The sequence below is a fragment of the Scophthalmus maximus genome, chromosome 22 (assembly GCF_022379125.1).
Source record: "Scophthalmus maximus strain ysfricsl-2021 chromosome 22, ASM2237912v1, whole genome shotgun sequence".
In the NCBI taxonomy this organism is placed as follows: domain Eukaryota; kingdom Metazoa; phylum Chordata; class Actinopteri; order Pleuronectiformes; family Scophthalmidae; genus Scophthalmus; species Scophthalmus maximus.
Genome location: NC_061536.1, coordinates 3071556 through 3086960, shown reverse-complemented (window position 1 = coordinate 3086960; position 15405 = coordinate 3071556). Strand labels below are relative to the sequence as shown.

Below are 15405 nucleotides of genomic sequence, written 5' to 3'. Positions count from 1 at the left end.
TATGCAAAACTAAAATGCTAAACATCGCAAACGTTATACCTGCAAAACATCAGCATGTTAACAATGTAATTATCAGATCATGGATGTATCAAGTGAGTTGGATACAGTGCTGCCAATTTGAGCCAGTGGCCACTTGTGGTGCTAATCCTCGGCATTATTCTCCCGTAATCCACCACGACAAAAGACACATTTAAAACTGTTGACAGGACACCAGCTGCAAACGAGGTAGATTATTAGTTTTTGTATTATAAATTTGAAATCCTTGTAAAAACCTCCACAGCATCCCAATGAAAAAGTCTATGAGAGGAGTGGGACTGTGTGGAAGTTAACCCCCGGAGCTTGAAAATTCGTTGGCTTACGAGCTGTTTTGGAGTCCGGTATCCAGTTATTGTAATACATCCACGTTGTGAGCATACGTGAATGTATTACATTACAATAACCTGCTGACATCTGAATTTAGCTCAAAGCAACACTGCAGCTTCATGTGGTCAATGGCTTTGCTGGAAACTCTTAGTACTATCCGATCAGTTGTGATGTACAAGACTGAATGGAGGCAAAATAACATAACACCACAACATGAAGCACAGAGGCATGACAAGCACTTCAGTACTGAGGACAACGACTGAAGGTTAAGGTTTAAGGTTTACGATGTGACAATTAACTGGTGTGCTGTGTCGGTGTAGTTGCTATGGTTAACAGCTGTTTCGATTTATGTACCTTGGATAATGGTTACATTATATTTTCTTCTTAACACACACATCCCTAATACCCCTGTAGAGTTGAGGCATTTAGGTGGCTGCTGACCGCCCCCCCCCCCCCCCCCCCCCCGTCCTTGGTTAATAAAATGAAAAATCAGCAGGTGAACACTGCTCCTCCACAACCGTTGTGTTTCATTGTGTCGAGATTGTTTGGTCTTTTCACGCCGTGGTTTTCAGGATGAACACTGTGAAATCACATTATATACGCTCTGTCCGGGGAAGTTGTCTGTTCATGAGCTACGTAAGACAGCACTATTTGGATATCAGTTACCAGGTCCTCAACAGCGAAGCCAGCTTTGTATTGGATGTGTGTGTGCTGAAAGGGATTGTGATGGCTCAAGAGACAAATGCATTATGGTGGATGGTAGTGGTGTGAAAAGAGACTGTTGTTCCATGTTAAACATTCAGTCTTAACGTGTGTGTGTGTGTGTGTGTGTGTGTGTGTGTGTGTGTGTGTGTGTGTGTGTGTGTGTGTGTGTGTGTGTGTGTGTGTGTGTGTGTGTGTGTGTGTGTGTGTGTGTGTGTGCTGGTGCGTGTGTGAGAGTGAAAACAGTTGAGGAAGAAAAAGTCTTCAAAATATTTCATAGCAAAAAATGCCTAAAAACATCACCGCCAGGCTTCAAATCTTTTTAGAGAAGCTGCTGTGAAATCAGGCATTTACTTTATGAACATATTATGTACTTTATATACTGTATGTACAGTAGAGATATTTATACCAGGCAAAACAGAGCAAAATCTGGAATATGATATAATTTTGAATGAAATAAATGAAATACCATAGAGTGGATATACAAATGGACATACCGTAGACTCGGGGCCCGGGAAGTGAAGCCAATGTGGAAGTGCCTGAAAGCTGTTGTTGTTCAGCACAGCCTACATTTCATGTGAAAGAAACTTTGTGTTACCCCTTTTCCATCACGCAGATCATGAGGGCCATCAGTCCAGGCCCACACGGGAACTGAGGCAGGCAGCTGCAGCAAATAGTCATTTTCTCGTCATCTTTCTTTTTCTCACTATTTGATTATATAGTAAAAATTTACCCTTACATTTACGTACGTTTCAGAGTTTCTGATTCATCTCTCTGTTTTATCTGGAGGTAAAGTTCAAGTTGAAAGGGAGGTGGGTAAACACTTTGTAGGTAATCATTTTACGAATCCCCTTCGTTATCAAGTTCGGCTCACGTGTGGTTTGTTTACTACCCGCGACCTCACTTCTCAGCAATCGATGCGGTGACTTGTCATCACAAGCGGCCGCAGTCAGAACACAGAAATAAGAGCCTGTGTTGTAATAAACCAGAACTATCAACCAACAGTGGGCACTTAACCTCCATTTAGGTTGAGGCAAGCCGAGCCCCTAATTAGCATAACGTTATGGAACCCAGCCCTCTGGCTCCAGACTAAGAAAAGCCGTGGAACAGGTGTAATATTGTACCTGCAGTGTTTACACATTAAGCACGGTAGGTTTACTAAAATCAGAGTCGGAAATTTAATTGCCGTAGATAATTGGCATCTTATGAGTTGTAGGGGCATAAGCAAACAGCTGCTGCACATTAGCACGAATGTGCCTCGGCAGGTGAATCTCTCACACACACACACACACACACACACACACACACACACACACACACACACACACACACACACACACACACACACACACACACACACACACACACACACACACACACACACACACACACACACACACACACACACACACCAAAGAATCTTGGATGGGCTGAGCATGCATATCTGCCTTGAAACGAGGGGAATTTAAAGTGCCCCCCCGGCCACCCAGCGAATGGAAGACGTATGACCGAAGTGAGCGTGCTCTGCTAATGAGCACACTCCCATTGTTGGACACAAACCAGGAATTGATTTCACATGAACCTCCCACTAAGGCAAACCCCCCCCCCCCCCCCCCCCCCCGAAAGGGACAAACTCAGTTTCGCTGGCGGAAGACTCTGGAAGACCTTCCAAACTTCACAGGAGCGCTCTTTTCATTTAGCAAGACCCACACACTGTCCCGATTACTGTACCTTAAGGGTCCCTTTGTTATGGCTGGTGTGTATTTGTGGGGAAGATCTTTGAGCTAAAGCACTGCTCCCCTGTGTGTGTGTGTGTGTGTGGAAGAGAGCTCAAGTGGTGTTTAATCTTCATTTATCCATGGAAGATGGGCTCACAATGCATCCTCCTTTTCTGTAGAGGATGTGAGCAGAGAGGCGCAAGTGCATTCTACCGTGCCATTTGAAGAAACGAGAAAAACGCTTTGTTAAACATTCTCGTTTGATGTCAAACCCATAGTCGGATTGATCGGCATCAATTTCATCTCCATGTTTTCCTGTACCCTGACAGATGCAGAGCATGTGCCAATTACATGGTTGGCCAAAGTGGCCAACCTTTGGTTTGTGAACTGCAGTTTTGGAGCCTCAAGTTTTGCATTTTGGCCGGCGCCATCTTGTTTTTTGGGAACTAGAGGTAACCATATTTGGAGGAGCAGGGGGGTGGGCCTGACTGAGAGCTTATCCGTGTCTGCATGTCCAGACCTATGGCTCAATTTTTACAATCCAAGCACATGGTCTAAAGCTCACGGGGCAAATGCATTTAGGACATGTCCAAATCTGCTTGTACCCAAAGGGAATGCAGATCTGTGTGTAAGCAGTGTGTACGTCATGAATAGACATTTTTAACCTGATGAGTATTGACGAGTATGACTGACATGACGGAGACATGAGCATCTGTGTCAAATTTCATGGTACATTTCACTCAAATTCACGAAAAAAGTATAAGGATCACAATGGTCACCCACTGTCTGGTACCGTAACTGTTCCAGAGAAGTTTCTGCCGATCCTTTCAGTAGGAGTATGAGTTAAAACTTTGATCTATCGGTGGAACTAGAGGATCACCAGGTGAAGGGTGTTCACCAAAGTCATTTGGCTTCTTCCTATGGCGATTACGATTGTTTATCCAAAATTCCATGGGAAGTCCGTCCAAGTGGTGGCCATACTCACATTACCATGCCACAACAAAAGTGTGGCTCTCGAAAAAAAAATTAAGACATAATAAAGACATTTTTTGGGCCACGTTTGTTTGATTAAAATGTGTCTATACCCAACACACACAGTTGTGATGGTTGATGCCTGCTCGTCCTTCTTCCCCACGAGCCCATAGGTGACATCAAGGACACACTGTCCATGTTTTTTCTAAAGTCAGAGAGTTTCATCCAGCATCAGGCTGTCCGAATATCCAGGTAGGTAGGAAAAGCAGGTATCTGGCTAGTGTTTGACCCATAAGAGAAAGGTTTTAGCAGCATTGGGCCTTTGGAGGTCGGTGAATTTTGTCCCTCGCCGGCTGATCCACGTGACATATAGTCAGTGGTGCTCTGAGTCACCGAGGCCTCACCACCAGCCTCTATCTGCTCCCAACAGTGCCCTTAAACACCCAGCCGCTGCAAGGTCCTTGATTTTATCAAAGCAATTTGGCCCTGCTTTAATCATTGGGAAAATTGAGCAAACCCCCCCCCCTCCGCAACACCACCCTCAATCCCGCTGCGTACCGCACCTTGTACTTTTGAAGCTGACAAATCCAATCACTCATAAGAGAGGTTATTGATTGATGTAATCTTATTGGAGGTGAGGTGGCGGAGGGGACACGATTGATCGCTTTTGTCTGCTACACGTGTTGCTCGCAGTGCGCGGTTCGTGTCCACTTTCATCTGGTGTTTAATCTCTGTGTAAAGTCCGTCGACCCCCCCACCCCCACCCCCCCTCTGGCATCGCCCGGGGGCCGGTTTCTCGCTGAACCGGGCTCACGGCCCGCAAATCTGAGCCGACGTTGTTCGATCTCATCCACCTCTTGAGCGGCGCCGTCACACTCTGTCTGACATAGAGTAAAGAGTCATCACTCGAGGAAACACAAAGAAAACCCATTCATTCATTCATAACGCCTGCCGAAATATTCAATGATGTGTCACTACGACTGAATGACATCACACTGAGGACAAAGATGAAACTATGTCAGATTGAGTCTGTGTGATAGAATTGAACCTTGTGTTTTAAATGTGAGCTCTTAAGACTTTAGAATGTGGTAAAAAAAAATTCAAGCTAAGAGAAACATGGTAAGGCAGAGAAAAGGAACAAATCTTACTAACACTTGGTAACATTGATGACACTGATAACAGTTTTAAACGTACACCCGTCAAAAGGGTTTGGAATACTGGGTGCCATTAAATATGCACAGGTAATTTCCATTGTCAAAAACACCCTTGTTCAAACATATGTTATTAGTCCAGAGCTTGAGTAGGGATTATTGTTCACGTAATTGTTTCGGCGACTCTCACTTTTTGTCCAGACTGGTTGTATTTGTTTTCATTGATTATCATGAGGGAATGGTCCTGATCCGAGACTTAACATTTGGGGGTGTGCGCCAGAGCCTTTTTAAAGGTTTGAGGACAAACAATACAATTGGCAGAGAATTTCGGTCAAAAAAGCAAAATAGAAGGTGCTATTGGTCTTGTACAGATGGGCCTCAGCTGTAGTGAAGGCGTGAGAGAGAGAGTCACTGGACTCGTCACCGATAGGCCGCGACCCGGGAAAAGCCACGAGTCACCACAGCGGGCGAACAGCTGGCGAACGGCTGGCGGCTACTAGTTCAGGAAGCGCGGGATAGGATGTCCCAGGCAAAACCTGCCCGTATCATCTACGAGACAAGGATGTGTTGCTGTGCTGATGCACATGGAGGACACGCGTGATATTAGTAATGCCAAATCATTAGAAGACCCCCACCCACTCCCTATCCCCCAACACAAAATGGACTGAAAATTAAGCAGTGACTGATAAGTCTAGCACTATGAAACATACAGACATGTTCTCTTCTATTATTATTCTGTTTTAGGCTGAACTTTTTGGTTGAAATTCGAATAATACATCACATTTCTGTGCTTTTAACGGCACCAGGTCCTGTATATACATGTAGACGTGTAGGGTTTTGTGTCATAGTGTTGAAATGTAGGGGTATCAATAACTAAATTAAATTCAACTACTCATTTATAGGGGGATCATTTTCTTCCATAAAAGTTACGTAGTGTTGTTTCGTTAGAGTTATATCTGTTAAATGTGAATAACTTTTTGTCTCTGGCAGAATGATTCTTTCCTTCTTCAGCACCTGTTGTGATAAGCGTCTCAGTGGCGGAACCCTTAGGGAGGGAGATATTTAGAAAGACTTTGGTTTCCGTGTTCTTCATTCCTTTTCAAAAATCAAACCGGGCTGATTGATGAGATATAAAACCTACAGAGGCAGGGACGTGCATTGCTTCACTACCGCTTTGTACCCTGAGTTTTGCCTCCATGTACCGATAGTGGTTCTGTGGCTTCAAAAACTTCTTTTGTCTGCTGCAGCCTTGGGGTCTGAAAACCACGGGGCTGAAACAAGGCGGTGAATTTATCACAAGTGGGCAATGCAATTACCTCGGGAATAGTCATGTGACAGAAATCAATATGACACAAAGCACTCCGCCATTGACTCTCATCCATGACAAAGTGCGCCGGTGTCTTTCCATAGAAAGGGAGTGGATTATTGGACTTTGTGGGGCCCCCTAGTTTTTTCTTGATTTACTGTTGGGTCATTGCAACATTATAAAAGAGCCATTGTTTTACAAGACAGGGAAGTAATGTATTGACTGCTGAAGAGGCACCTATGGAGAAAGCAGAGTCGGAGCGACTGCCTCTATTACATCATCTGGACACAACTCATTCACAGCTGGGATGGGAGGGAAAGGGAGCGATCTGGACAGCTCTCACCTGGTGCTTAGTGTCCGACTCGAGCTTCTCATGTTTTCCAGCAGGGGGCCTCAGTGAACTTAGTACAACGCTTGGGAAGACTTCATTTCAGCAGCGGTTCTCCGTGTCCTCACCTCTGTGGGATACACTCAAACTCCAGCCTCGCCGGAAACTTGCTCTGCTCAACTGGAATACTGCTAGAGAATTTCGCCCAGAAACACACAGAGCTCGTAAACACACGGCAACTCCTTCAAAACGAGTCTATGATGAGGTAGTCAATTAAGACATAAAGCACCCATGGGGCTTTGTTGCTCATGTACTGTGTGTAATGATTAAAAATTGCGGGTAGGAGGAAACACAGTGCAGTTAAGAGAGGATGAGACAGAAGCCATTAAAGGAGGAGGAGGAGGAGGAGGAGGGAAGAGCACGTACCCCAGGACGTATTTGAGCAGAGCTACACAGCGGCAGAATCAGTGGGATAAAGAGCAGGGGAAAGAAGCAGGGGAGTAATAGATTTTAGCTGCTTGGCCACACTTCCCACACAGCCCCCCAGTCCCAGCTCTTGTTTTCTGTTTTAATAGGGGGGAAAAAGGGTGAAGTCAGCGAAAACAAAATGCCGCCATTAAATCATCTCCCCGGATCCGGTGTCAGAGCAGTAATGGGAAACGCACTCATCATCGGAAAGGTTACTGCTTTCCAGAACCTCCCTGTGAGCTTTTCTCTCTCTTTATCCCTGGGCCCCTCCTCTTCCAGCACCTCGTGGCCCCAGTCTCATCCCCTCACCAGGGAACCAGCTGCAGCCCAGCCCATCTCTGGTTCGCCGGCTGCTGTTCAGTCCCCCGAGACCCGGGGGGGGTCGGAGGATGAGGGATGGGGGCAGCTACAGTTTGCCACGGTCAGTTGGTTCCATCTTGGGGAGATGCCACCAAATGATGCTGACACCATGCTGAAACCCAAAATGTATCTCTCTCTCTGTCCCGCCCCAACAGTTGTTCAAATAACAAAGAAGGCCCATCCACTTGCACATAAAGTCCCCTTTGGTTACAATTTTTTACCAGATTTAAAGTTGGCCTTTTAATATTTTGCACAAGGTCCACCAGCAACTTCCTTTGGCCTTTGTTCAGTTGTCATTGGAAAGCTGAAAAAAGTTTACTGTGAGGAAACACCAACTATTGAAATGTGTCTCGTTAAAAGATGGTGCTCCAGAAAATTACCAGGAAAGTGGACCAGGTGGAAAAATCATATGGAATAATTCTTTGGTCAATAATGAACCTTCAAGAGGAACTCATGCCATGTTGTAGATCATTCCTAATATGTTTTTTGGCGGAATGAATAAAAGCTCCTTTGATAAATGGTAAATGGATTGTATTTATACAACACTTTTACAGTCATATTCACCCATTCACACACACATTCATACAGCGCTTTCTTAAAATCACACGTCATTCATACACTGCCGTCGGGAGCAATTTAAGGTTAAGTGTCTGAACCGTCGAGCTTCTGGTTAGTGGACGAACCCCGAACCTCTCTACCCCCTAAGCCACTGTCTCGACCACCAGAGCCACACCTGCCCCTTTAAGATGAGTTAAAAGTAATAAATGCATTGTACTGTATCGTTGCATACGTCAGGTGACAAGTAAACGGAAGATCTTTTTGGTGCCTATGAACATAGTGCAGGCAATTTAAAATGTACGCTGTAGGGATGTAAGGGATGCAAATGTCCTGCAGTCAGTCAATGCAATGAGAAAGTGAGACGAGGCTGACTTCTACAAACAGGAATATGATCCTGTTTCTGGAACTCCAAATCCAACATGAACCGGTTCAAGAAGAAAAAACTAAAACATTTTGTGTCAACCCCCTGTGGGTTGGATGTTTAACACGCTGGGTCTGCGCAGGATAGCCTAAAAGTACCTACGGATTTGAAGTGGTCTGCAGGGAGAGTGGCTGGACATTTCTGAAATCAACTGCAGAAAGATCGCAGTTGTTCAAGAAAAAATAACAATAATCTAAGATATCGAATTTTTACCTTTTGTCAGCAGGATTACGCATAAACTACAGCACAGATGATCACGTGGAGGGATTGCATGTGGGCAGAGAAAAATCTCATTAAGTGTTGGCAGACTTTGAATCTTGCTGGTCACCTTGCTCCCTATGCAGGGAAAATGCACAGATGTTGATGAAACGAATCAAGCACATTTAGGGGACTGGTATCAATGAGTGTTTGTAATTTGGTGCAGATCCAAATAATAAAAAAACTGATCTAATGGATTTAAATGTGGTTTCATACAAGTACAGTTGGGCCTTTGAGCTCTAGTGAGTGACAGACTTGTGAACCTTTTATTCACTTCTTTTCACTTGTACTTCGCGCGTGCCTAAACCCTTGCTTCATCCTATGCAGGGTGAAGACACACGCAACACAAAGTTTACATGGTAACACAATTACTGTAGAATCAGTTCCCGGGCTCCGAACCTCCCGTTCCGAGGTGTTGTCGTTCTGACCAGAATCAGAGAATTGGACTGTGCTCTATGTGGGGCCGAGAAGCAACGTCTCCCAGAAAGAAGGCCACTTCCCCAGGTGATGAATCACAGATGACAGAGGGCATTACACGCACAAACGGACCGCCGCCACTGCACCTTTGGAACGATTAATTAGCTTGCTGACGCTCATTTATCACTGCAGCAATAAGGTGAAAAAGTCAAGAGTTTATTAAAGCCCCGCTTAATTTCCAAGAGCTACAGGCCAGAGGCTGAGACACTTTACATACACAACAGCAGCAACATTCACATTCTTACTTCACACGGCATCACAGTAACACAGTTCACAATTAAGTCTGAAATATTCCCGTCAAAAGCATATCTGTAAACAAACGTGAACAAATGTTTGGCAAATTTAACGAAAGCATGGCAGTCGCTTCAAGGCTCCACCCGAAAACAAATCAGAGTTCAACTCTGTTCACAACACAAGCTTATGAGATACGTATAGTCAAGTAAGGAGGCACAAAAAGAACAACAAAAAAAGAGAAAAAGGTTTGGCCTCTTCAATAAATACTGTACACGTCGTCACACTTCGCAGCTACCTGGCATTCAACTTCTACAAGACCACGTCACTTGTTTTCAATGTGAAGCTATTATACAGATGGGTACACAAGATACAGCCATGCATTGTAGGACTAACACCCGGGGCTTTGAGACCGACTGAACATGAGTGATGGGGGAGGACTGGTCCGGAGTCAGCGGGTCAGTCCGCGTCTCATCTCTGAGGACAAGCCCGCGGCAGGGTTGTCCGCGGACGCACACCAGAGGCGGAAACAAAAAGAAGAAAAAAGCAGTAGGACTGCATGGGGCTGACTGCTACCGAAAGCATGCGTATTGGGCACCGGGACGGGCAAGAGAGTGACAGGTGGGGGCAGAATGTGACACTTTGTCATGAGCTCTGACAGAGCGGCGTCTAGCTGTTTTGACAGCACTGACGATGGGCCACTCGGGACGCGGAGACAAAGCTGGGGTTCTTTCTGTGGACGTGTCAGTTTTAACTGTTACTTCGAGACAAGGAGACAGAGGAACTTCTAAACGCCTAAAGGCATTGGGACTAATATTCAGGCGCTATTGCCACTACGTAAACTAGTTTGTATCTACTACAGATGCTTTATGGCAGCATCACTCTACCGCTACAACTGATCATAATGAGTTGGCTTTTCCATAAACGATGACTTCTCCTAATACTTCTGGTCCTTCACTCGCTTAAGAAAAACAAAAAACACAGCACAACACTTACATCTTGGAATTCTGCCTAGGTTCAAGTACATCTGCAATTACCCAAATTCCCACTGGAATTCTTGAGAGTGTTTGGGAGGTAAACGACTTCAATCAATACTACTGTTTGGCACTGATGAGGAGTCGTACGGGGAGGTCATGAGTGCAGAGCACCAGCCTAGCAGCAATGATTTAAAAAAAAAAGAAAAAAAAAAAGAATCTGTTGATCTGAAGTGTTTTAAAATGTACACATGAAGAAGGTGAGCGCCTAGAGGCAGAGAGAGGTGTGAGTTGGGAGTCTGAAGTCAGATGCAGTGCAGCAGTTTTGTGACACTGCAGGGAACATGACCAACAAGTCGCCATATGAGACAGGACGTTCATCAGACTTGGAATTACTAACCACGCACAACAGCCAGACTATATAAAGGGATTAAAGGTCAGGACCTTCCTGGAGACCGGTGCATCTTCGGTGCTGACATCATGTTGTCCAGTAGGTGGGTATAACATAACTGTAAAACCTCTATCTGTATCATCACATTGAATGCACTTCATAGCAACCTGACTCCATTCCTAAACTGTCCTTTAGACCATTGGATTATACCAAAGATTGATCCCCCACTGACTCACGTAAGGTCCCAACATCCTATTTCAAAATAAAATGCATCACATTAAGGGAGCAGCGATGGAAACTTATGAATATTACAAGATTTCAGTGTCGAATGAAAGATATGTATGAAACAGTTGCATAAGCAGCACAGTTTTGTGTTTACTCACCAAAATGTTTTAACACATGGACTGTAGGAATAGAAAAACGCTTTTATTACTTGGTCAAAAAAATTGAAGGTGGAGACCTTTGCATAGATGCAACTGGAACCACAATTGTGTAAAAAAAAAAAGGAAAAAGAGAAATCCTACTCCAAACTCCAAGGTCCAACATAAACCAAACTATATATATAACTAATAATTTAGATTCATACAGTTCCGCTCAATTTGCGTTGGACAGTCGTTGGTCCAGTTTGGATCAGAGTTGGTTGCGGGGCGACGTGACGGTCTTGTTCTTCGGCCTGACCCGAGCGGCCGTTCTTCAAACGCCTCAATTTGCCTCTCTCTGTCTCTAAGCCAACGGTCATCTGTCCCGAGTTTTTATGGGAGTTGAGGTGAGGTGGCTGCCCCGGCTCTCACAACCTGTGCAATGCAAAGATAGACAAGAGTCAGGGCAGCACACCTTACACCCCGACACCTCCCAACCCTCACAACTTAAATGCTTCCTCATTTTAAAGAGCTGTACAAGCTGTCACTGCATAGATGGACATGAAGCGGATCCTTATTATTTATATACTTGTGCCTTTTACCTCTGCTTTTTTAAAATGTTTATATGGCTTTACCTTCAAGCTGTTTATACACAGCTGTGTAAAGTAACTGTGACATTTAATTAAAAAGAGAGTAAGGAAAGTAAAACTCAAAACCACAGTTACAAAGCACTTCAAAGGGAGCATGTCAAATGAAAGCCAGTATTCATCTAATTATAATATTAATAGTAAAAACAAAGGCCAGCAGACCACAACGGTCAGGTAGAAATATAGCAGGGCGGTTGGCGATGAAATCACCTATACCTTACTCTTTTTTTTAAATTCACTATGTTGCACATTTTGATGGTGTTAATTTCATCAGTACAACAACAGAGTTAACGCTGCTCCGGAGTTTCTCCATTTTACACAAACGCGATCATGAAATGGTTCCAAGTGCTTCTACTTTGTAGCTGCCAACTTTATACAATTGTTTAAACCATCGAAAGATCAAAAAAACAAAAATAGAATAAAAACAGCTCAGTCATTGGACCATGACACTTCCTGCAAATATTTGACGTTAAAAGTCTGCCTGTGAACGAAGGGATTTAGTGCTGCAATTAATTATGATTAATCCCTTGATTATTTTCCTGATTAACTGATCTATCATCTGGCAGAAAACATCAGACACTAATAAGAACATTTCCTCGAGTCCAAAGTAATATTTTCCCAAAATGTTCTACATTTCTGCTTGAAAAACAACTTATGCGATTATGCAATTATCCTAAGAGTAGGCAATTAATTTTCTGCCGACTCACTAAATGTTTAAACTCGAGAGGGATTATGTGAAACATCTGCGCAGAAAGAGGTTTACTCATCGACAGTGGCTGTTGGAAAAAAGAAATAAGTTGACGCATTTGTGATAAATTGTGACTGAGTGACAGCATTTCCTGTTAAAGTGGCAGCAGTGGTTAGTGTGGCATGACTCTATTGTCATAGTGATGCGCTTAGTGCTGAGGAATGCACATTGTTCTGAATTCATAAAGACGACGCTTGAAGATGGGGGGGAGTGATGAGTTTGCATCAATAGCGAGTTAAAAACGGAGCGGATTAGAGGAGTGGCAGATGTCATGCTAACAGGATGAAATACACTGGATCTTGCTGCCACTTAGCAATCTGTAGAAAATGGAAAACGACGGAGAAGAGTATCACACTCAAATGGTGAAGAGTTGTTTCAACACAGTAATCCCAACGGAGAATATCTTTATGTAAGAGATTCATCACGTTACAGAGCGGACAGGGGTAGCTGTTGTGATCTAGATTTTTCTTCTTTTTTTTTTTTCTATTCCTCAACAGAACTTCAATATCAGAGAAGAATCCTGTTTATTAGATGCCTGACACCTGGAATCCCAAGAATGGAGCAGAATAAACTGAGCTGTTCATTACGCCTTAATGAACTGAGCAAATGTATGTGGCAGGTCAATATAGGAGGCCTATGGAGAAGAGACCCTCAGCCCCCTCGTACAGCGCAGCCCAGGCGGCCAGAGCCTAATGAAGACTGAACTTTAATCATCGGGAGGATATGGCGGCTTCGTGAGACACACACACACACACACACACACACACACACACACACACACACACACACACACACACACACACACACACACACACACACACACACACACACACACACACACACACACACACACACACACACACACACACACACGCGCGCACACACACACACGTATTCCAACCCCACCCCCTTCTCATTCCCTGATCCACACACGAACACACACAGACATTCGCTCACCTCACTAGGTTTTCGTTGTCGCCCGGTCCTTTGCAGGTTGTGCACTCGGTCCTCGAGTCTTCGGTTTTGGGTCTTTTCTGCATTGCAGACTGCCGCTGACGGCGTTCCCTTGGCAGTGGTTCCTATGGAAACACGACTGATTAGAATGGAGAGCATTGAATGAGCAACTGGGATGTAAACAGGAATGAAATGTTAAACTGGGGGGGTCAGAAGCTACAGTGGAGGAGTTATTTCCTGAAAGCAATTCATTAAAGAGACTATTACGGTTAGATTGATATGAATTCTTTAATCCATATCAGCAGACACAATTCTTGACTTGAAGTAGCTTTGCGGTTTTCTTTTTGTGTAAATTCTATGACTGAAGGGGACATTTGCACTGTAGTGACCTCTCTGGCTTTATATTAAAAATAACATGTAAAAACACTTACAGAGCTGTCAGGGGTAGATGACATTCATCAACTGATATCCTATTTTTCATAAAAGGAATTACATGGAAAAAAAACCCTAATAAGTTGGCCTGAGACAAAGAAACGGAATAACTCATGAGTGAAGGTGCTGAGCAGGGCTGAACTGGTTCACAAAGAACAGAATAATCAGTAGCATCAGAGCTAAAAACAACAGCCGTGTCTTTGTGTGGCAGCGTGATGAAACAAACCTCCGATTTATCGTCTTTGTCCTCGCAGATCGGAACCCTCTTCCTCTTCTGTCCTCTGGTTCTCTGCGAAACACAAAACACTTCACGTTGAAGCAGTGTTGAGAAACATAATGCACTTTTAAACTCCATAGTTGCATTACATCTTTATTGTACTTTTCTCTGAGTAGCCCGACTGCTTCTTTAGGGCAGAGGTGTGATTTTCCATCTCTGTGGGTTCATTTTTGATTTACTCTCTAATGAATTTTGTAAACAGTGTCCTCTGATGGCCCGCCTACTAAAATCAAGATGACAAAGGTCTGAGCTGATAAAAGTAATGATCTAGGCTGTATTCAGTTGTTACAGTGCGCTCGCAGTGATAAGCTTTAGAAGCTAGAGCAAGTTCTTGGAGAACTTTTAAAAATATTTTTGTGGCCTGTATTTTGCCTCTCAGCCAACAAGCCCGCTCCATCTGATTAAGAGTAGAGACAATGCTCGGGGCTTAAATATGTACTTCTTTGAATGACACTTTTAAAATATATTAACATATCAACTTAAAGCAAATCTGACCACCTCATCAGAGAGATCACTGTTGTTTTAGAGACTGGAGACTTGATATTTCATACTTTTCCCCATCATTTTCAATCATGACTAAGGTTCACATGTTACCCATTTAATGTTTGGCTGTTGATGCTCAGATTTTATAATGAATAAATCAATTTTTGGAGGAAACCACAGCCAGAGGCAGCTGTGGAGGAAAGTAACTCCTGGCCTTGTTTTCTACTATGCATATGAAGGCGCACACGCTTGTGTGAGGCACAGTACACATCCTGCAACTGGTTTCACACTGCGATATGTTGGTGGTAATGCACCATCGAATGTCGCAATGAAGGAGAGACTGAATGTTAACGTTTGCAATCTCTGAAAATGTATTTGCATGTTTGCTGGCACCTCGCTGTGAGTCATAGGAGCACATGTTCTGCCAAACTTTAAACAGTTGTGCTGATTTCCCAAAGAGCGATTCCAGGAAAAAAGCTGAGTGTTCACGCGAAGTGTGATTGCACAATTAAACGTTTGTGAAGATGTCGCGCTTTAGATTGCGAGGAGCTGAGCTGATCGATTCAGCGCCTTGTTGTCGCCGCTAATCTCTTGAGTTTTACACATGAAAGCAGCCGGATTCAGCAGCATTAGAAGCAAATCACTTACTTTGCCGCTCATGCTGTGGCACTAACTATGACTTCATTCTGTCTGTGCACGCTAAACAGCAGCGGATGGACATCTAGCAATGCCATCGTCGACTACACAGCACTGAGGGACGTAGATGAGAGCACGGAGTGAAATAAAAATCAAACATCTCCTCCTTTCTGTTAGCGAGGGTTTTAGAA

At 44.0% G+C, this 15405-nt stretch overlaps 1 protein-coding gene across 7 annotated transcripts in view; it reads right to left on the bottom strand.

Annotated features, from left to right (window-relative positions):
• phf14 (PHD finger protein 14) overlaps window positions 1-15405 on the bottom strand; it is a 73523-nt gene that overhangs the window by 22078 nt on the left and 36040 nt on the right. For 3 of the 7 annotated variants that reach the window (XM_035620637.2, XM_035620639.2, XM_035620638.2), the window contains 2 exons: window positions 14045-14107; window positions 13390-13511 (listed from right to left, as the gene is read on the bottom strand). In XM_035620637.2, coding sequence (XP_035476530.2) covers window positions 13390-13511; window positions 14045-14107 — 185 coding nt within the window. Of the gene's footprint in view, window positions 1-9217; window positions 11473-13389; window positions 13512-14044; window positions 14108-15405 lie in introns of those variants that run through there. The other 4 variants (XM_035620642.2, XM_035620641.2, XM_035620640.2 and 1 more) reach the window with 4 other exon arrangements.